Source organism: Balaenoptera acutorostrata, chromosome 13 (assembly GCF_949987535.1).
Source record: "Balaenoptera acutorostrata chromosome 13, mBalAcu1.1, whole genome shotgun sequence".
Lineage (NCBI taxonomy): Eukaryota > Metazoa > Chordata > Mammalia > Artiodactyla > Balaenopteridae > Balaenoptera > Balaenoptera acutorostrata.
In genome coordinates this window covers 41,642,048-41,664,464 of record NC_080076.1, presented here as the reverse complement: position 1 = coordinate 41,664,464, position 22,417 = coordinate 41,642,048, and the positions used below count along the sequence as shown (strand labels likewise).

General features: G+C 44.5%; 1 protein-coding gene across 5 annotated transcripts in view; it reads left to right on the top strand.

The window, feature by feature from the left end:
- The window catches only part of FHOD3 (formin homology 2 domain containing 3), a 495,595-nt gene that overhangs the window by 46,040 nt on the left and 427,138 nt on the right, over positions 1-22,417 (top strand). For all 5 annotated transcript variants that reach the window (XM_057527272.1, XM_057527271.1, XM_057527269.1 and 2 more), the window contains exon 2: positions 14,619-14,725. In XM_057527272.1, the coding sequence (XP_057383255.1) occupies positions 14,619-14,725 (107 nt within the window). The remainder of the gene's footprint in view (positions 1-14,618; positions 14,726-22,417) is intronic.

The following is a 22,417-nucleotide window of genomic DNA, read 5'->3' as shown; positions in this document are numbered from 1 at the left end:
CGCGCAGGCTCAGTAATTGTGGCTCACGGGCCCATTTGCTCCGCGGCATGTGGGATCCTCCCAGACCAGGGCTCGAACCCGTGTCCCCTGCATTAGCAGGCAGATTCTCAACCACTGCGCCACCCGGGAAGCCCATCAGCAAAGCTTTTTTAAAGGCAAGGTGAGGGAGGTCATCCCAGGATATGTGTTCAGCTCGTGCACAATTCTCTGTGATGCTGAGATAACAGGGCAGTGAACATTATCAATCCTTAGGTGCCAGGAGGTCAGGGGGTATGTGCTCATGATCATCAAGTAGTTAATTTCTTCCATTTGGTGGTGGTTTTTAGCATCTGAAAAACTCAGGAAATATGCATGAGATACTATTATCTGGGTACTTCAGAGAGGAGACACAGCAGAGGATATGTGGAAGGGGTTGGTCCCAGGAAGGCCCCATAGGGTCCTGCTTGGTTACACTTCTGGCTATAATGAACTAGCTTGTAGCAGACTAATACTTCTACCCAGAACACCCAGATAAGGTAGACAAAGGACCAAAAAACATCTCTTTGAAGGCACTAGAGAGCTCCCAGGCAGCGAGGACTTGGGAAGCCAAGATCCCAGAGTGGAGGGAGACTTATGGAGGTCATACTCAATGAGTCTGACATTCTTAGTTCTTTTCACCTTGATGCATATACCAGTTCATCAATGGCAGGTGCAGAGACTATGAAGGTAAGTAGAAAGTGACTGTGAGGAGGCTGAGAAGTTAAGCAAAGCTACTCTCAGTTTCATAGTGCTGGGGAGAAAAAAACAGAGATCAGAGCTCACCAAGATAGATGGATCCCAATAAACACTCCATGCATTCAGTTGGGACCCCCTAAAGATTACACCCTAGAAGTCAGTGTTAACTGAAAACAGGCCAGGCATACAAAGACTGAAACCTAGTTTTGAATGAGCTCAGTCCTTAATTGGATAAAGGTGATCTACAGTTTGCTAGAAGCTAAAGGAAAATCCTCTCTGGAAGGAAGCTATTACCCAGAGCCTTGAAAATTTTTCTTATAAACAATGATTGTATTCAATAAAATGTGCCTGGCATATCCAGAGACATGACCAAGGATTGGGGGAAACCATAGAAATATCTATAGGTGATCCAGATTCTAGAGTTACCAGATATAATCTCTAAAACTGTTATGAGAAATACATTCAACAAAAGAGGCAAGATGGAGAATTTAAACAAAACAAAATAGGGATGGAGATATATATATAAATAAAATAAAGAAGCAAATGGAAATGTAGAAATGAAAAATACAAAAATTAAGAATGGAGTAGGTAGGTTCACTCTTAAGATTAGACACAGGAAGAGAAAATTAATGATGTGGAATGTAGGTCAGTAGAAGATATTAAGATATATGGAGAGTAAAAAAATGGAAAATGCAGAAAAGAGCATGATAGGCATATGGGTCATGGTCTAAAACATATGTATTGGAACCCTAGAATGGGAGAAAAAGGAGAATGGGGCAGAAGCAATATTTGAAGTGATAATGGCCAAGATTTTCTAAAATTAACAAATGACATCAGCCACAAGTTCAAGAAGTGCTATAAACCCCAGGCAGGATAGATACAGGTAAACCACACATAAGCATGTCATAGTAAAACTGATGGAAATTAAAGACAAAATATTAAATGAAGCCTGAGAAAAATAGATTATCTTCAAAAGAACAACAATAATACTGGCAGCTGATGTTTCAGCTGAAATGATGTAGGCTAGAAGACTGTGGAGTTACAGTTCGTGAGTATAGGCATACATCATTTTTTTGCACTTCATCTTATTGTGCTTCACAGATACTGTGTTGGTTTTTTTTTTAATATTTATTTACTTTCCTCATTTTTCTTGTCTGTGTCGGGTCTTAGTTGTGGCACACGGGATCTTTGTTGAGGCATGAGGGATCTTTTCGTTATGGCGCGGTCTGCTTGGGTTTCTCTCTAGTTGTGGCATGCAGGCTTCTCTCCAGTTGTGGTGTGCGGGTTTTCTCTCTCTAGTTGTGGCACACAGGCTCCAGGGCACGTGGGCTCTGTAGTTTGAGGCACGTGGGCTTTCTTGTTGAGGCGTGCGAGCTCAGTAATTGTGGCGCGTGGGCTTAGTTGCCCCGTGGCATGTGGGATCTTAGTTCCCCGTCCAGGGATCGAACGCGCGTCCCCTGCATTGGAAGGAGGATTCTTTACCACTGGACCACTGGGGAAGTCCCGATACTGTGGTTTTTTTTTTTTTTTTTACAAATTGAAGGTTTGTGACAACCTTGCATTGTCCCATGATGGTTATTATTTGTTTAGCAATAAAGTATTTTTTGAATAAGGTGTGTACATTTTTTTTTCAGACGTAATGCTATTGCACATTTAATAGACTACGGTATGGTATAAACATAAGTTTTACATGCACTGAGAAACCAAAATATTAATGTGACTTACTTTATTGCAATATTCACTTTATTGTAGTGGTCTGGAACCTAACCTGCAATGTCTCTGAGGTATGCCTGTACTCCAAGCAAATAACTGCTAATTTAGAATTCTGTATCCTTCAAAAATATCCTTTAAAGTAAAGGGGATATGATACCAAAAGCACAAACAACAAAAGGAAAAATAGATAAATTGTACTTCATCAAAATTAAAAGCTTTTGTGCTTCAAAGGACACCACTGAGAAAGTGAATGACAACTCATAGATTGGGAGAATAATTTTGCAAGTCATATAACCAATAAAGGGCTTGTATCTGCAATATGTAAGGGATTCTTACAACTCAACAACAAAATGACAAATCACCCAATTTAAAAACGGACACAGGGGCTTCCCTGGTGGCGCAGTGGTTGAGAATCTGCCTGCCAATGCAGGGGACACGGGTTCGAGCCCTGGTCTGGGAAGATCCCACATGCCGCGGAGCAACTAAGCCCGTGAGCCACAACTACTGAGCCTGCGCGTCTGGAGCCTGTGCTCCGAAACAAGAGAGGCCACGATAGTGAGAGGCCCGCGCACCGCGATGAAGAGTGGCCCCCGCTTGCCGCAACTAGAGAAAGCCCTCGCACAGAAACGAAGACCCAACACAGCCATAAATAAATAAATAAATAAATTTATAAAAAAAAAAAAAAAAAAAAACGGACACAGAATTTATGTAGCAATTTCTCCACAGAAGATACAGAAATGACCAATAAATATATGAAAAGATGCTCACAATCATTAGCCATCAGGTAAATGCAAATTGAAATCATGAAATACCAACTCAAATTTATTGAGATGGCTATAATAAAAATAAAAGAAACAAGCACTGGTGAAGTTTTGGAGAAATTGGAACCCTCATGCATTGCTGGTGGGAATGTAAAATGGTGTAGCCTCTTTGGAGAACAGTTTGGCAGTTTCTTAAAATATTAAATATAGAGGTCATGTGACCCAGCAGTTCTTCTCCTAGGTACATACCCAAGATAAATGAAAATATATGTCTATGTAAAAACGTGTACACGAATGTTCATAGTAGTATTATTCATAATAGCCCCGAAGTGGAAACAACCCAATGTCCCTCAGCTGATAAACGGATAAATCAAATGTGGTATATCCATGAAATGGAATATTATTTAGCAATAAAGGGAGTGAAGTACTGATAAATGCTATAGTATGGAAGAACCTTGGCAACTTTATACTAAGTGAAAGAAGCTAGTCACAAAAGACTATTGTGTGATTCCATTTATATAAAATGTTTTGAATAGGCAAATCTATAGAGACAAATTAGATTAGTGCTTTCTGGGTATAGAGGGGATGTGTTTGTGGGAATGAAGAGTTACTACCAATTGGTACCTGGTTTCTTTTTGAGGTGGTGGAAACATTCTAAAATTTATTGTGGTGATGGATGGGCAACTCTGAATGTATAAGCTAGGGAATTGTACACTCTAAATGGGTGAATTATATGGTATGTGAGTTATATCTCAATAAAGCTGTTGCAGAAAAAAAAAGTACGTGAAACAAACATGTTTCTAGAAAATAGGAACTGAGGAAATTTATTGCCAGTGGACTCTCGCTAAAGAAATACTAAAGAGAGTTCTTCAGACAGAAGGAAATTATCACAGAAGCACAGAAACACAGGAAGGAATGAAGTACAGAAACCAAAGTAAATATGTGCGTAAATTTAAATGAATATTGACTGCCAGAACAATACTATGTCATAGGGTCCAGAATACATTTCTCAATATGTCAAAAGGTATAGGCCATATTAAAGTGGTCTAGTGCCCTTACCTTTTCTGGGAAGTGATAACATTCATTTGTAGTAGGTTCTGCTGAGTCAGGAAGCCATGTGATTATCTCAAGGGTGAATTACTGAAAGAATTAATAAAAGAATATGTACTAGGAATAAATAGAATAACGTAAAGAAATAGATAGGAAATATGGAATAATAAAGAATAGCAGATTAAACCAAAAGATGCCAAGAAAGGAGAAAAAGGGAAATTAGAATGTAGGTCAAATGTAGGTCAAATATTGAACATGTAGATTTGAACCCAAACAATAGCAATCACTTTAGAGTTAACAGACTTCGTTAAATACTTTTATTAAAAAACTAAGATTGTCAAGATTGGATAAAAAAACTATATTCTAATTACAAGAGATACATCTTAAATATATGGGTACCAAATATTATAATTAAAAGACTGGAAGAAGGTAAGCCATGCAGCTCTAACCCAGTGGCGTGGCCATATTAGTAACAGATGACATAATCTTTAAGGCAAGAAACATTACTAGAGATAGGAAGAAATCCTGTGGTGCTAAAAGACTAGGAAATTATATTTTCAGTAAGAAGTATAAATCAGTCAATCAAATATTGACAGAATTAAAAGGAAAAATAGAAAAATGTACAGTTGTAGTGGGAGATTAATATACTTCTCTATAGAATAAGCAGATTAAGAGCAATACAGATAGAGGAGATTTGAGAATCTCACTTAACAAACACTGCAGCTGTTGAGTACACATCCTTGGCATTTACTGGGCCATAAAATAAGTTTCAAGAAATTTCAAGTTCCTACTGTATAGCACAGGGAACTGTATTCAGTATCCTGTGATAAACCAAAATGGAAAAGACTATGAAAAGAATATATATATATATATATATATATATATATATATATATATATATATGAATATATATATATATGCATAGCTGAGTCACTTTGCTGTACAGCAGAAAGTAAACACAACACTGTAAATCAACTATACTTCAAGAAAATTAAAAAAAGAAATTTTAAAGGATTGAAATAATACAGAGTATATTTTCTGACCATAGTGAAATTAAGCTAGAAATCAACATTAAAAAAGATGCTAGAAAATTCCTAAATATTTGGAAATTATGTAATACACTTGTAAATAACCCATGGGTCAAAGAAGAAATCGCAGTGGAATTTAGAAAATATTTTGGACTGAAGATAATGAAAATATGGCATATCAGATCTTGTGGTCTGTAGCTAAACCTTACTCGGAGGAAAATTATAGTCTTAAATGCACATGACTGAAAAGAAGAAAGACTGAAAATCTTAAGATTTTATACAGTAGAAGAAACCAGCATATTAAACACAAAGAATGTGGAAGGAAGGAAATAGCAAAGATAACAGAAACTAATGAGGTAGAAAGCAAACTTAAAATAGTGGAAAAGCAATGCAATCAAAAGTTGGTTCTTTGAAAAGACTGATCAGTGAATAAAGGACCTCTATTAGAGAAAAAAAAGGGAAAGCACAAATTACCACTATTAGGAATGAAAAAGGGGGCACCACTACAGATCCTCAAGCCACAAAAAGTTAGCTGTTGTCTTTAGGTTCACCAGTGCACTTGTGGGACTTCAACCGCCATGTTTTTATTCATGCCCAAACCCCCAACTCTGTTTCTCTATTCAACACCTCCACTTGTTTTAGACATAACATCTTAAAAACAAAAATCCCAATTTTATCTTATCTCCCTGCCGCCAACAGCTTTTTGTATAATGTTTCCCATGTTGGTAAATGGTAGCACCATTTATTAATTTGCTCAAGCAAGACACTCTCAAGCAAGGATCCCTCCACATCTTATCAATCACCAAGTCATTCTGACTTTTCCTTCTTCCCTTCCCCTCTTTCCCTGTATTACCCCCTCTCTTCTTTTCTCTCCATTTCCACCACTTCCACTATTGTCCAAGCCACCTTCAAATTGCCGCCCCCCCCCCATTCTTGCAGTGGCCTCTTCATTTGTCTTCCCCCTTCTATCCTCATACTGCAAAGCTGATCCTGCATGCGTCTGTTTACAACCAATTTCACGACTTCTCGTTGCCTTAGAATCAAGTCTAAAATCTGCTGTGGCCAGGAAGACTCCCTCTCTGGAGCCCTTGCCCTGCCTTCTTTTAGTATCTCAACTACTCATACTCCTTCTGTGTCAGGGCTTTTATATCCATAATACTTCAGCTCCCTGATCCCTGCACTCCTTCCACAGTGAAAATAAGAACAGAAATAACAAAGGTGACTAACTCCTTGTCCTCCTTATTTCCCTGTTTGGTGGTTGGTCCTGTCCACAGCCCTGAAGCCTGGTCTGTCATGCTAGGACATAGCACAGTGCCTGGCACAGAGAAGGTGCACAGGAAAGCATTATTCATCTGAATGAATGAATGATAATAAATTAATAATAACACTGAAACTTGGTGCTGACACTGTTTTTCAACTTGACTGAAAAGAAACAGAAAATGGAAAAAGGTATCTGTAAACGCAAGTAAATATAGTCCAGCCTTTTCAAGAGAAAAGTTTAATGCATTTTTGGTTATTTATTTAATGATAGAAAGGCCCTTTAAAATAATCCAAATATTTCCCAGATTATCACAACCACTCAGCTTAAGCTCTTAATGGGAGGAACCTTGCCTTTTGTCTTTCTTGTAGAATTTGGCAGAGGTCCTTGCCTTTGGTTGGTGAGCTGTGCAATTTTGTTGACTTAAATAGAAGTCTGGGGCTTGATTTGGAAACTGCCTAAATCAATTTCAGGACATTGCTTCTCTCACTGAGGTTGCTGGCCATAAACAACATAACTTGTTAAAGGTTCCTGAGGAAGTAAAATCCAACCGCTTTCAAAGTAAATACATTCATATTTTTTCATAACCCGTATATGCTAGATCTTCAAAAATATCCTTGTACTTGACCCTAAAACATTTATTAAGTACCCACGATATATTTGTTGTTCCGAAGAGGCTAAATGGGCCCCTAGAGATTTAGAAGTTTAAATATGATTTGTTGAGGTTAGCCAACAGGACCGATTTCTTCTGATATCATGTGAGTCAGTTTCATTCGGCCTTTTTCTTAAGAAAACTGACCAAGAGTTACTTTTATTTTTAAAATATGTAAAATCACACCTTTGTAAGAAACTGTTCATTTTCTATTGTGAAGTGCGTTATACGTATGAAGGGGATGAATGTGGATGGTGTGTATAGTTTGAAGGATGATGAAACGAGCGCCATGTCCTCACTGCCCATCTTAGGAAACGGCAGAGGGCATCCCCGGCGTGTGCGCCCTCCACCTCGTCCCTTTGCAGTGGCACTTATGGGATAGGGGGCCACCGAAGCCCACAAGATCTTGAATGGCTGAGCCAGGGTTTTGTGAAGGTTTTATTAAGAATTGTGAAAGGGACGTGCGGCCCTGCTTGTTGGAAAGCTCTCTTTCCTGACTCATTTTGCTTGTCAGCTAAGTCCAGTCTGTAGTCCTGCTGCCTTTAGAAGGAACCACCAAGTTGAGGGAAGCCATAAGCTTCATGACTGCCTGGCGACCAGAGCACGATTGGAGGAGGATATGGTGTAGCTCTCTTAGAACTGACCGTCTGACGCGCTGATGGCCTGTGTGCTGCTCTGCGAGTGGGATGAGCCTGGATTGGGGGCGCTCAGGGTGCCCACAGTGAACCCGGCCCTGGAGGAAGATGGGGCCCACAGCAGGGCTTCACTTCTGAGCCAGGAGCGGGGCCAGTGTGGTCAGAAGGGCCCTGCACTTGCAGGTGCTGTTTTGAAAGTCTTCATACTTTTTAACCTGTGAATGTGCATTTTGTATGATGGGACACTGGAACATGCTCCGAGGGCTTGGAGCTACAACTCATGCGGGGTTTCACCTCCTGCTGCCTCCTCGCCTCCCTGGGAGGGCTTTGCAGCTGACTGCTCCCCAACTCCCTGGGGCTCCAGGCCTTTCTACCCAGCAACTGCTGCTGGCCTCTGTCCCTGGTGGGGCTTGGGCTCTGGCAGGGGCAGGGCCAGGCATGTATGCTCTGTGGCGTCTGAGGGCTGGGCATGGTGCTGGCATTCCTGCCTTGAGCTGGCAGTGTCATAGTGTGTTCAGCGGCACCTTGGTGGGTGAGCCTCTCACCCACCGCTGATCCAGGCACGGAGCACTTTGAGTGTGAAATTGCAACCCCTGGGGGAGTCGCCTGTCTGCTGTGGGTGGAGGAGGCAGGCTCAGGGGAAGTGGAGATTGACTTCAAGCAACAGCCATGAAAAGTGGCCCACAAATCTGTGGGTCTGCTGGGCAGTTCTGCTTGGGGCCCATTTGGCCCATAACTGCTGGCTCCCTCCTGTGTCTGTCGTCAGCTGATGGCTCATCTGGAGGCTTGGTGATCCACACTGGCCTCGCTCGGCGTGTGGCGGTTGGCAGGCTGTCGGCAGGGGCAGCGGGCGCGACCAGGTACCCCGGAGTCTGGCTAACCCAGGCTTCTTCGTGTGGTGACAGAGTTCCAAGAGCAACAGGAGAGCCCAGCCCTAGTGAGGAAGTGCCTCTCAAGTCTCTGCTGTGTTACATTTGCTACCATGTTGGCCAGAGCTAGACACAGGCCAGCCCAGATTCCAGGAGCAGAGAAAGAATCCACCTCTTGATGGAGGGAGCTGCAAAAATTACATGCAAGGGATGTGGATGGAGGGATGGAAGGAACCCATGAAATGACATAAGCAAATGGCATTTACTTTAGTTTTTTTCTTTTAAAAATCAGCATATATTTTCCCACTTCTGAACTCTTACCAAAATGAGTTTAACGGATAGACCTCATGTATATTTATAGAACAGTTCCATGCAAATCTATTTCAGAGTTCCACAGAACTTTATTGCCTAGACTAAGGATTACTTTAGACCTGCTGCCAAACCCAGATAATCATTAAACCACCCCAGTAACACGCCACTTCACTGGATTAAGGAAAGAAAAGAATGTATAAGTTGAGACCTGACATCAGCCTTGTTTTAGATATTTTTCCTCTCCAGGATGGTGAGTCTGCCATTTCCTTTTGAATGCACTGTCTTTGCAGGAACTGTCAGGAAAACGAGTGACCTTGTGCAGGCTGTCTGCAAGGAGTGGAGGGCTCTTTCCATGTCCCCAGAGATCGAGGGCCCGTTTAATGGTTTGTTTTGACCCGGAGGAGTGGCACAAAATACCAGAGTATTTGGAAGGGTCCCTCATGTGGCTCTGTGACTGACCTCCTCCCCAGCACCCCCTCCCCACCAGATTCCTGGGTACAGGTTCAGAGCCTGCAACCTGGTCCTCCAGCCACACCACTCTCACTGCCCCTCACCTACCCTAACCGCTCTCCTGTGATCGCCCTGCCATGTTATCTTCCACAGGGCTTCTGGCTTTGTCTTATGTCCTGAAGTGCTTGGCAATGTCCTGGCCACCGAACCCAGGGCCAAGAAAGGAGTGCAGGGGACATGCTCCCAGGGTATGAGGGTTGACACGAAAATCACTGGAGTCAGGAAATTCCAGGGCCCTTAAGTCATTCGGCAAGACATTTGACATGAAAGGCCCAGGGAGGGGATCAGGTTGCCTCTGTGTCCGTAGGAATTGAGGTTCCTGTCAGGAACTGGTCTGGCAGGGAGGTGTCTGAGTCCTTCACTCTGTAGGCAGAGACTGGATAGTTCCATCCAAACCTTTCTAATAAACAGATTGGAATGAATCGCCACTCGCTGCCTGTTCACATTGTTGTTGCGTTCTCTCATAACTGTTACTTATTTGTCCCTGACAAGATTGAAGACTGCACTTGGCGTGTACCTATCCATTTGTTTCTAACAATGATACCTAAAGCCGAACCCCAAAGTGCTGAGGGAATTTTACGCTTTGTGTGTCAGTCCAGCCAAATAGCCCTGTATTCCTACCCTTTGGCTCATGTGATGGTTTAAATATTAATCGTGTGTGTCTGGTGTAACGATGGCAGGGCTCATGTTGTGGAACGGAGCGGGCAGTGTGTGTTTGTTCGTTTGGTGTCTTTACGGGCTGCCCGGGTTGCTGGGACCCCTTCGTGCCCACGTGCCCCAGCTCGCTAAGGGGGTCAGTGTCTGACCTTGCCCCCTTCCTATAGGCATACTGTGAGGATCCTCCCACACCTCCTGAGGGGTTAAAAGGCACAGAGTCATCGTTCCTCTTTTAGTTGAAGGACTTGTACAAATTGCCCGACTGTTAATTAGGGAGGTAGGGTTGTGACACCTGGCTTAGGAAGTCAGGGCAGCCTTTCTCCTGGCAGGGGGCTGGGGCCGTTTTATGGAGGATGCTTGGGTCTCAGGAGGCTGTGGCTACTAATTGTAGCAGAAGGAATATAACTGAGGATGAACTTTCACACATTTTGACGGTTGGCTTAAATGACTTTTTATTCTCTTGTGTTCTATTGGCGTGTCATACTTCCTTGACAAAATGATCTTTGAGGGAAGGAAGCGTCTATGTGTTCCTTGGTGCCCAGCCCGGGCCTGACATATAATTTTGTTAAAATTGAACTATGGAAGTGGCATAGTTAATGATGCCCTGACTGTGAGGAGAGGGACGATGAGAACAGGCAGTTCTGCTAAGGTTTTGGGATTCTGTGGTCAGGAGGCTGGGGACACGGTAGGGCTTCCTGCTGTGATTTGGGGCCGCTGGTGGCATGTGGAGGCAGATGCTTGGTGCGCCAGGGTGAGCGGTGAGGCAAACCAGATATTCGCCCCAGCGGCTGGGGATCAAATCAGAAGGTATGGGTGGAGATGGTGTGGAAAATAAACACGGCTGCCAGTAAGGATGGGGCTGCATCTGCTGGCCCCAGTGATCCACCTCTGCCCCAACTGAGGAGAAGAGCATAGGGCGGGGGGGGTGGTGAGGGCTGAAAGCCCGGGACAGGGTCGCTCAGGCTTCCGTCTACTCCCTGCTAGTCTCCCCTTGAGGCGCCTCAAGTTCATGACCCAGGAGGGCCAGAAGCAGCGTTTGCTGGGGCTGGCCTGGGTGGCTCGAGAGGGCTGATCAATAAGTCTCAGGAATTTTGTTCAATATAGCCATTATTAAAAATTAAATTATCCTGTATAAATGTATAACGAATAAAAGTTACATTAGAAACAAAGGTAAAGGAGGTATATGTATATGTATAGCTGATTCACTTCGTTATACAGCAGAAACTAACACACCATTGTAAAGCAATTATACTCCCATAAAGATGTTAAAAAAAACCAGATATTTATAAAAATAAATAATTAAAAATTAACCCCCCCCAAAACAGATATTTATAAAAATAAACAGTTAAAAAATAAGAAACAGGGCTTCCCTGGTGGCGCAGTGGTTGAGAGTCTGCCTGCCGGTGCAGGGGACATGGGTTCGAGCCCTGGTCTGGGGGGATCCCACATGCCGCGGAGCAGCTGGGCCCGTGAGCCACAATTGCTGAGCCTGCGCGTCTGGAGCCTGTGCTCCGCAACAGGAGAGGCCGTGATGGTGAGAGGCCCGCGCACCGTGATGAGGGGTGGCCCCCACTTGCTGCAACTGGAGAAAGCCATCGCGCAGAGACGAAGACCCAACACAGCCAAAAATGGATAAAAAAAAAAAAAAAAAAAAGAAACAAAGGTAAAAAATATTCAAATATATATACATATATATGTATAACTGAATCACTTTGCTCTACACCTGAAGCTAACACAACATTGTAAATCAGCGGTACCTCAATTAAAAACAAATACTCAAAACATGTCACTGCCTAATTGTTTCATTACATTTTGCTGCTACCTATGCTTGGGAGGTTACTTACATCTCCTGGATCTGTATGATAAAAATTCTATATGCTGGTGAGCTGCTGTGTAACTTTTTTTAGCTCCACGCTCAGTGACTTGGCCATGGTGGAATATTTATACCACATACACATGCACATCCTGCCTCTCTACACCACAGCAGTACTTCCTCTAGGACTCGGTTCTCTGTCAGGCCTTAGTGTGGACCACAGCCTCAGAATGCCTTCGACCCCCTAGAGGGGAAGCAGAAACTTTTTATCCAAAAGCTTCTTTCTTTGGACTTTCTTTGGACTCACACATTTCCAGGGATGGAGACAAAAGAAATTGTTATGGCTTAAAGGGCTTTCATTATCCCCATCTGCTAGTCTGTTGATTATATGTGGGATTAAAAATGAGCAGAAGTGTTGATACTATCAACAGAATGGACCACGTAAGCTTTATTAGTCGAAAATGTCAATAGGAGTTAAAAGCAAGAATGAGCTGCAGTGATTACAGCTCTACTGACACGTGGTCCAGTGTACATGGTAACGGGTTCCGTTTCCAATGGAATTTTCCACCTAGGAATGATAAAAGTCAGATTTCCGTCCGCAGGAGACCCTTAGCGCAGGAGACGCCTTCTGCAGGAAATCCTTCCTGTCTGCTGCTTCCGCAGGCAGGGAAGCCAGCTCCCCCGTGTGTTCCCCCCAAACCCTGGGCACACCTCTGGTATCACAGCGCAGTGAGTTTGGCCAGTTTGGTCTCTGCTTTCTCAGATCGGATGATCCATCTGTAAAATGCCAGTCAAGAATGCTGACCCTCACCAGCATGCCTTTAATAGTTTGTTATTAGAGAAATAAAACAGGTGAATCAAATAGGATTAACCCCTTCAAGTGATTTAACTATTTCTTACAAATAATAAAGAACAAATTCCTTTCATTCTGTTGAGGATAACCAGAAACACAGAACTGCGGGGTTTCTGCAAGAATTAGCAGCTTGTTATAGATGCTGATTCTGGACAAGTTGACAGTCTGTGTTTCTCTTGTTGAGGATAATAAGCAAAGCTTTTCTATCAAAGGAGACTAATTCCTTGTTTGAAATCTCACTTACACCGGGAGGGTTATCAGGCCTTCACCTAGATGTTTTGAAGTAGCCACGTATTTGCCTGCACTTTTCCTCAATCTCCTGGCATTTTGGAATAAGAGCCTTAACTCACCCAAGAGGATGAATAATCAGAGCCATCCTTGCAGCCTGAGAAATGAAGCATGAAGTCATACACTTGGATTTCCTCCTAATGTTAATCTTTGGTACAATTACTTTCCTGTAGTTCTAAGTGAATTGGTTATTCTAAATGTCATGTAATGCCACAAAGGCTCGTGTCTTGCTCTTGTGCCTGTCCAGGATGGGTCAGTGGAGGTGAGGCAACAGGATGCTCTCTTTCATGCGGTGATTCAGGAACCTGAGCTGTTTCTCTCCAGGGTCTGTCGGTTTCCAGACTTGGGAGTCTTCTCTGGCTCCTCTGCATCTAGCCACAGGCACGAGAAGAAAGGTGGATGGTTGTGTAGGGGTGTTATGGCCAGGCTGGTTGGGACCTTTCTTCCCTTTCACCGATATTCCAGTGGTCAGCACTCAGTTACATGGTAGTAGCCCAACTATAGGCCTGGGATATGTGGTCTCTGTTCCCAGGGGGAAAAGGGAACAGGGTTGGTAAATACGTGGCGTTACCTTGGCCACACCAGAACACTCAGATGACATAAGTTGTGTTTTGCAAGCACATTTTCAAGTCCTTAGAAGGTCTCTGGCCATAGAGAAGATGCAGAGCATAGTGGTCAAGAGCATGACCTGGACTCAAATCACCTCTATCCAGATCCCAGCTCCACCATTTATCAGATGTGACATTGGGCAAGTAACTTAGTCTCTCACTGTGCCTCAGTTTCCTCATTGTAAAATGGGGATAACAAAAGAAATGAATAGAGTTTGTGTGAGAATCAAATGATGTAACATACGTAAAGTGCTTAGAATTATGAATGGGATGTAATTAACAATATAAAAATATTTGTTAAATAAGTTTTCAAAAAATGAGGCTAGTAACAAAGAGACCTAAGGTCCTCTTTGGTGTGTTGTAATTTGGATATATTGTCATTCAGATGGAGAATGTTTCTTTTTGTTCAATTGTAAAAATGTTTATTGAGCGACTATTAATTATAATGGCCCAGGTATGACCATAGGCACTGAATAAGTAGGCTTCTCACTGAGTCAAAGGAAACAGCATGTTTTCTCCACCAGATTTGCCTTTTATGTGTCTGTCCATCAGTGGTCCCATCGGCATCTTGGTTTCCACTCCCCAAATCCATGGCTTCCCCTGGGCCCCTCAGAGTGGAAAGTGGCTTTAGCCCAGTGCCTGGTACTTCTCTTCCCTGCGCACGTATTGGGCGCCCTGTCAATATCACTCCCTTAGTAGGTGCCATTTCTGTCTACCTGTTATGCAGTTTGCTTCCAATCTATTTGTACGAACATGCTACTTCTTCCAGTTAGGATCCAAATTTCAGAATAATGCTGGATTTTAAAAAACACATGCGGGCAACCTGAAGTGATGTCCCTGTACAGATCCCCATCCCCCCAGGAGCAGGCTGGGCATAACAGACTCTTTCTCTTGCAGCTGGATGACTGCACGCTGCAGCTCTCCCACAACGGCACCTACCTGGACTTGGAGGCCACCCTGGCCGAGCAACGGGACGAGCTAGAAGGCTTCCAGGATGACGCTGGGTAAGAGCGACAACTGTCCCTCCCAGCTGGTCCCAACTTTCCACGAAATGAGGGTTCATTGAGGCCTTAAAATATCTTGGAGAAACCACCATAGCTTTGACCTTGTCTTCACGCACAGTCACACAGAAAGGAGGGAGATGCAAGTGATTCACCAGTAGTAACTGCAGACCCTTTTGAATTTGAGTAGCTCTTCTTGATAAGGCTACTCAGGAGTAGGAAAATTTCTGGTGTAGTTTAATTAAGCACATGGTATTTAATAGTCTGTTTTTTTTTTTAAACCAAATATACTTAAATTAGTACTTTCCAGATTTTAGTGGATTGACAACTGTTTTATATATTGTTTTTAACGATAAATTACTGGATATTAAGTTTTCTTGGCAGATGCCTCTGCAGATCATTTTATACAGTATCATCTTTTGAACTCACTACTGTGGAGAAAATAATTCTTAATTATGTTAATTAACATCAAGTTACTTTTAGCTTACATATAGGATTGCTTAATATTTCTGATTGCTGTGAGTGAATAAAGCAGTCCACATAAAAAATCAGAGATGTGTACAGAAAGCAAAACCACTGTAGGAATATTGCCATACAATTAGCCATTCCCCTATTTATTAGATTATTTTTTCTAGTAATTGTTTTATCCTTTTCCAGATTTTTTAAACTTTTCATGTTGAAATGATTTTTAACTTCCAGAAGAGTTGAAAATAAAGCACTGATATTTCCCAAATACACTTTACCCAGCTTCCCATAATGTTAACATATTACATAACCATGGCAAACCAAGACATTAATATTTGTAAGATACTGTTATGTATTTACTAGATTATTGAAATACTGTTTGGATGGGGCCCCCCACCTCCCTTTCTATTCCTCATTCATCTACAGCCAAGTTTATCTCTGATTTCATTGCCTTCCTCCTTAGAAACCTTCAGAGGCTCCCTGTTCTTTTCCAAATAATGCCCAGCCATCTTCATCGGTGTCCAAGGACCTCCCCAAAATTTGTTTTGAAGCTACCTTGCCTGACTTAAAAATATATTAGGGGCTTCCCTGGTGGCGCAGTGGTTGAGAATCTGCCTGCCAATGCAGGGGACACGGGTTTGAGCCCTGGTCTGGGAGGATCCCACATGCCGCGGAGCGGCTGGGCCCGTGAGCCACAATTACTGAGCCTGCGTGTCTGCAGCCTGTGCTCTGCAACAGGAGAGCCTGCGATAGTGAGAGGCCCGCGCACCGCGATGAAGAGTGGCCCCCACTTGCCACAACTGGAGAGAGCCCTCGCACAGAAACGAAGACCCAACACAGCCATAAATAAATAAATAAATAAATAAATAAATAAATAAATAAATAAATAAATAAATAAATAAAGAGTTCTCATCACAAAGGAAAAAACTTAAAAAAAAAATATATTACAGGCAGATGAATATTATCTGAGAGTGCTGACTTTTCATGAGTGGCTCAAAAAAATGAGGAAAAATGGGAAGCTTCTTAGTGTTTGTTTCCTACCTGACACCAGTGTGTACCGATGACTTCCTGAATTTCCCCTGCTTTAACACCCATCACAACTTACGGTCCTTTCTCCCTTAATTGTCCCTCCTTTCTGCTGCTAAAACTCTGCTAGGTCAGAACTGGGCCTGTCTGAATATCCAGCCTAGTGTTTTCTCAGCATGTTATAGGCACTTAGTGAGCACTGGTGGCCAGGTGAATGGCAGGATCCCAGAATGTATTCCTGAATGGCATGAACTTGAGCACCAAGGCCAGGGGCCTTGGTAGGAACTAGGCAGGTTCTCTGCGGATGCCCTTCCTGTCTCCTGAGTGGTTCCAAGGGCCCCGAAAGACCCTGGAAACTGCCATAGGCTGTACACACGTGAAGCGTATCATTATTAAGTCACATCAGATTCTACTCATCATCATTTAAAAAATTGACATTATAAGACTGATAGATTCGAGGAAATCCACTGCTGTAGTTTTTACAAAGTATTTGACAATGACATCCTTTTATTTAACATGTCAGCATTCAGGCTGGATGACAGTCTAATGGGATGACTTCATGTCTCATTGATCAAACAGATCCCAGGAGTGTTATGAGTAGATCACTGCCAATTTGAAAAATGTCTCTAGTGGTGTTGTGCTTGAAGACCGTGACCTGTTTGATATTTTTTCTTTCTTATCAAAACTTGACTGGTTTGGAGATGGCAGCTTAGGAAAAAAGTGTTAATATATTAGATAACAATATCAAGAGTTAAGAGTGGAAGAAAATAAAGCTTTATGGAGCACCTGTTATGCCACCCACTGTGTTAGGCACCTTATTTCACAGTATGTTTGTTTAATAGTTCATTCTGTTAATATCACAAACATGGAATTGGATTTTATCATCTCCAGTTTTCATTTGAAACTACCGAGGGCCCGGAGTTAAATCACATGTCCAGGGAGGCAGAGCCGGTAGATGGTAGAGCCGCGTTTGAACACAGATGTGACTGGTTCCCAAGTCTGTGATCCTCCTCCATCCCAGGAGCTTCTGGGAAATGGCATTTCAGGTTCTCCTGAAGATGTACAGTTGTACCGGTGGGGACATGCGGTTGGTTCCTGCAAGGACATCCTCAGTTCCGGGCTAACACACTGGCTGTAGCTGGAGCTGCACCCACTGCAGGGTTGCTCCGTCACCTGGCCCTGACGCTACAGCTCGCACTGTCATCAACTCCAGTGTCCAGATGCTGGAAGTCCCTTTGCAGCCGTTCCTGAAGAGCCAGGGAGCCCACTGCAAGCTCCCCGGAGTAGATCCTGGGGCATTCCTTCTCGCTTTGTTCCCTTCTGAACTGTCACCTGGCCATGGGTTCATCTGACAGATGCAGCCTTGACCACATTTCTGCACCACATTTCCAACAGCACGGGATGCTGGGGAAACGAATTACGGCAAGATGAGAAGGCAGGACTCACGATGTGGGAAACTGCAAACAGGGGAAGGTGACCCAAACGATGTCGGGTAGCCGCACATTTGACTATTGTGTCCCAAACTCACCCCAGACTTTGAAATAGTCTTCATTTGTGGGACCCACCCTTGGTCGTCTGGAACGTACTCAGGATGATATTCTTCTGTGTCTGGAAGAATGTGAAGAATCTACATCCACTGATCTCTGGTGGGGAGATCCCCTGTCCCCGGCCTGGGTTGCAGAAGACATGCCAGGATGGTGCTGTCCCGGCATTGCCGGGTCACCCTTGCGATCCCCAGGTCATTTACCAGCACTGAGCACTGGTGGCACAGGGCACGTTACTGGGAGCTGGCTGGAAGCAGCCTGCAGGTGGAGGTTTCCTGCACAGGTGGCAGGTGTCTGGGCACATCTGCAGTGTCACTTGCACTGAGTGTCCCTCCTAGGTCCTCTCCTAGAAGCGTGGCACTTGGCACAGTTTGTGTGCTTGAGAAGTCATGTCTCCCTCGAATGGGAGTTAAAATATAATTTCTTCCTAGTTAAGAATTGCCCTGTCGAGGAATGAAAAGGGCAAATGAAACCATTCTTTCTCTTGATGTTTTTGTGTAAATTATAGGAAAATACCTGCTCATGTTGTGGCTATCTCATGAAGATGGGTGGCAGGCTGTATGGAGATGGTGGTGGTGTTGGTACAGTGTGTTCTGAGTCAGTTTTCCTTGTGGAGGAGTTGGTTTCTTTGTTCTTGTCCAATACGCTGCTCTTTTACGCCGGACTAGAATTTAACTTACCCCTTGTTTAGCATGATCACTCAGACTATAGCTAGTTGGAGAAGAGGAGAAAGACCTTCAAAAGTAGAAGGACAAAGCAATTATTATGCTGGCAGAGTAGAGCCAGGTCTGTTTGTTGCCTTCCAACGCCAGCGAAGTTAGCAAGCTCAGCAGGGTACAGCCGAAGCCGAAGCCCCTGGGTTATTATTCCCGACCCTGCTACTGTGGGACATTGGGCAAGCCACTTCACCTCTGATGGGAGTTTATAAAATTTATTTATAAAATGAGGACAATATTAACCAATCCCATTTCCCTCCTTGTATGAGCAGGGATCCCAACAGGGTCTCTGTTGCCCAAGCAGAGCGTAGCAGAGAGCAACTGCACAGTGGTTAGGGACATGGGCTTTGCAGTTAGTCTTATGGCTGTGCGGCCACGGGGATGTTACTTCACCTCTCCAAACCTCAGTTTCCTTGTAAGTGGGGTAATATAATCACAATACTGCCTCCTTGGGTGGTTGCAAGGTAAAATGTGATGATTTTATCTAAATGTAAGTAGGCAAAATGTATCTAAAACATTAAGCTGGTTCCCGGCATGTAACACAAACCCCAAACTAGTAGCTCTTACTCTAATTACGATCAGAATTTGAGATGATACACTGAAATGGGAATCACCAGATTTTAGACCTGGGGTGGGGTCTATGCAGGTCCATCACTGGGAGATCTCATTGTTTTAGTTGAGAAAACCAAGGCTGGAGACTTATCCACAGGGCAGAGCTGGGCCAGATTCCACCTCCCCAACCCCCCACCCCTGACCTTTTTGCTTAGTCCCATCCTCACTGCCTCTGAAAGGAAACCGACGCACAGGGAACTGTCACAGAGAAGTGGGGTTAGAGGTTAGCCCTGAAGGCGACAGAGTGGGGCTTCGCAAAGGTAGCGGGGACAGTAGGTTGGGGCGTGGTAGAGCTCAGAGTGGGCCTGAGAAGCACGGGGCGTCAGGGATGCTGTGGACCAGTGTGGTTGTTGGACGGACTGTACGCATCCCCAGGTGCCCCTGACCTGGAATACCTCAGGGGGCTCACCCGTTCCTCGGCTTGACTCCCCTCGGGCCTGCGCGAGAGGGTCAGCGCTGAGACAGTGCTTATCTCTGACTTCCCTCATCCCGCCACCCCCATTCCTGTCCCCACTGCGTTATGTGAAGGTGGGAAAGTCAGGTGAAAACCTGTGGAGCGCGGTGGGTGGAGCCACAATGGGAGGCTTGTGGCTCAGGGATGAAGGATGTGAAGCCCGGACGTGGGAAGGGCTGTGAGGAAGCCCATTCGCAGGGGCAGGTGGGCCCCGACCCCGCCAGCCTTGCAGTGGATGCGCTTGGAGGGACGAAAGGGTTTTGGGAGAGCTCTGGTTTGATTCTTAGACACCTAACTTCTCAGCCTGCAGCTCATGAGCGCCAAGGATCCATGCGTGTGTGTCGGGGGGCAAGAACCCCTGAGATTTCTGCAGTTTGTGGGTATGCAGGGTTTTGGGGTGGAGAGGGGTTTCAGAGCCTTTCATCAGATTCTCAAAGAGTTCTCTACGTTCAAGATGTCAAGTTTGAAGGAATAAGAAGTCGTTTTCCCTTCTTACTGTCTGATACGAAAGTTAACCTCATCCAGTCACATCTCTTTCTGGGTTTCCTCTGCATCTGGACCTGGTAGAATGGGAAATCACCTAAAATACATTTTAAACCTAAATCTAAAAACCAAGTGAACTCGAAAAACCAAACTGAACAACAAACAAAAAACCTCGACAAAAGAGAGATTCTGGTTAGGGTGTGGATGGGACACAGGGAAGGGTTTCCCCCCACTTTTCCTCGTAAGTGATTATCTGCAGCTGAGAGCACAGGTGTGTTGTTGTCTGAGGCTCTTTTGACAAATCATCGAAGGATTAAGGGTCTCCCATCTTCTCAGTGCAAGGCTCACACTGCCGACCACCAAGCCCTGCTCTGGTCACGGTGGATGAGAGAACTGGCCCTTTGCAGACAAAAGGTGCCCTGGGGGGCAGGGAGGGTGGTTCAGTGCTGAGCTGGGCAGAGCAGCCCAGAGGCCCCTGCACACCTGCTCTGGGTCAGTGCTAGGCCACTGCCTTCAAATACCCTGGGGGAAAGCCGCTTAGGAATGCTCAGACAAGACAGATGAGCTTCCGTGCTGAGTGGACAGTGGAATTGGCGTGGCTCTAAGTTCCTTCAAATGCCAGATTGTATGACAGGACAAAGATGGAGTCAAGTAGGAGTGGTGGAGCCCACGTGGGTGCTGGGCTTTATGGTATGGGTAGGAGTCAGAAGAGGACTGGCCTGCAAAGAAGGAGCCCTCACAGAACTCCTTCAGTAACAGGGAGGGTGGAGTGAGGGGACAGAAACTTGAACAGGGAGGCTGCAGTCAGTGTGGCCCACTGTGATGGGAGAAGGGAGTGACCTAATGGGTCTGAACCTGGTGGCTGAGGAAGGTGGATGGACTGGGGCCTGGACCATTGGGGAAATCTGGAGATGTGATACTAGTTGAGCAGAGAGAAACAGGAGGATAAAATGGACACATGCCATTAGGCAGATAGTGCGTGGACGGTGGACTACTTAGAGAAGTAGTGAGGTTATGGGGGGCAGTTTGGGGAGGGGGAGAAGAGGTTTATACATGTTATTCTGAGGTTATGTCAAGCCATGCTCAAGGTGCAAGGTGGCCAGGTGAGAAGTATGGGCCTGGCACTCAGGTGAGAAAAATCAAGGACCAGAGAGACTGGGGGTGACCCCTTGGAGGAAGGGAGTTGAAAACCTAAAACTTCTCTGAAAAAATGAAGTCTATTTAAAAAAAGAGGTGGGTAATTAGGCCGTTTTGAAGACAATATGTTGATTACAAGATGCTCTTAGGAACCCAGCCTTCTTTTACCTTTCTACTCTGCCATCCTGCTGATGTAGCTTTCATCTTTCGTGCTTCATCATAGTTACAGTATGGCTGCTCTCCCTCCAGCATCTCATCAGGGCAGGAAGTCATGTGTTGGTTAGGGTATAGTTTTCTCTGATGTAACCGATAGATTCCAAATTGTGGAATTTAAATATAAAGGTAAAAATTTCTTTGTTGTGTAAGAGTCGAAATATAGACAGCTTTCCTTAGACTGGTAGAGCAGCCATACCGTTCTGCAAATGAGAATTCCATCTCTGTGTCCAGAGTGATTGCTTTACCTTTTCCCTTCTCATCTGCATCCCAGCTGCCAGGAAGAAGGAAGTGGACAGAGGGGGTGAATGTCCATTCTGTGTGCACATAGCTTTCAGTCACATGCCATTGCCCAGAACTTAGGTCCATGATTATACCATGAATTTTGGGCTCGTGTCCAGCCAACCCTCTACCTTTATTACTAAGGGTATGAAGTCCCTGCCTTAGACGGGAAGAGTGAAGAACAAATGTTGGTGCCAACTGGGTCTGCCCCCTTTAGAGAGTTTTTCCAGAACCTCCACCAGCAATTTCCATCTGCAGTTCACTGAAGAGAACTGTGTCATGTGGCCACTCTTGGTAGCCGGGGAGACTGGAAAATATAGTTTTAGGTGGGTACACTGTCACCCCAAACAAAATCAGGTTCTCTTTATAAGACAAAAGGGGGAAATGCATATCGGGTGGGTAACTGGCAATGCCTGCCTCAGCAAGGAGAAAATTTCGAAGAAGGGGCAGTTAAGAACACTGTGCCATGGAGAAATCAAGTTGTGACAGTACCCAGGCAAGGCCAGGGGTGTAGTAAGGAGGAGATTGTGGTGTCCTTGGGGAGAGAGGAAGCAGAAGAGTAGTGGGGTGGAGGCAGGTGGAGATAGGTCAAGGGGAGAATGTGGGGCTGAGGAGGAGAGACAGCAGGATTGCGTAGGAGCTGGGAGTTGTGAATGGGTTGAACAGTGGCTTCGTTCCCACTAGGAGAGACCTGAGGGGGAAAAGCTAAAACTATAAAACTCTTAGAAGAAAATAGGAGTAAGTCTTCGTTTCTTAGATATGA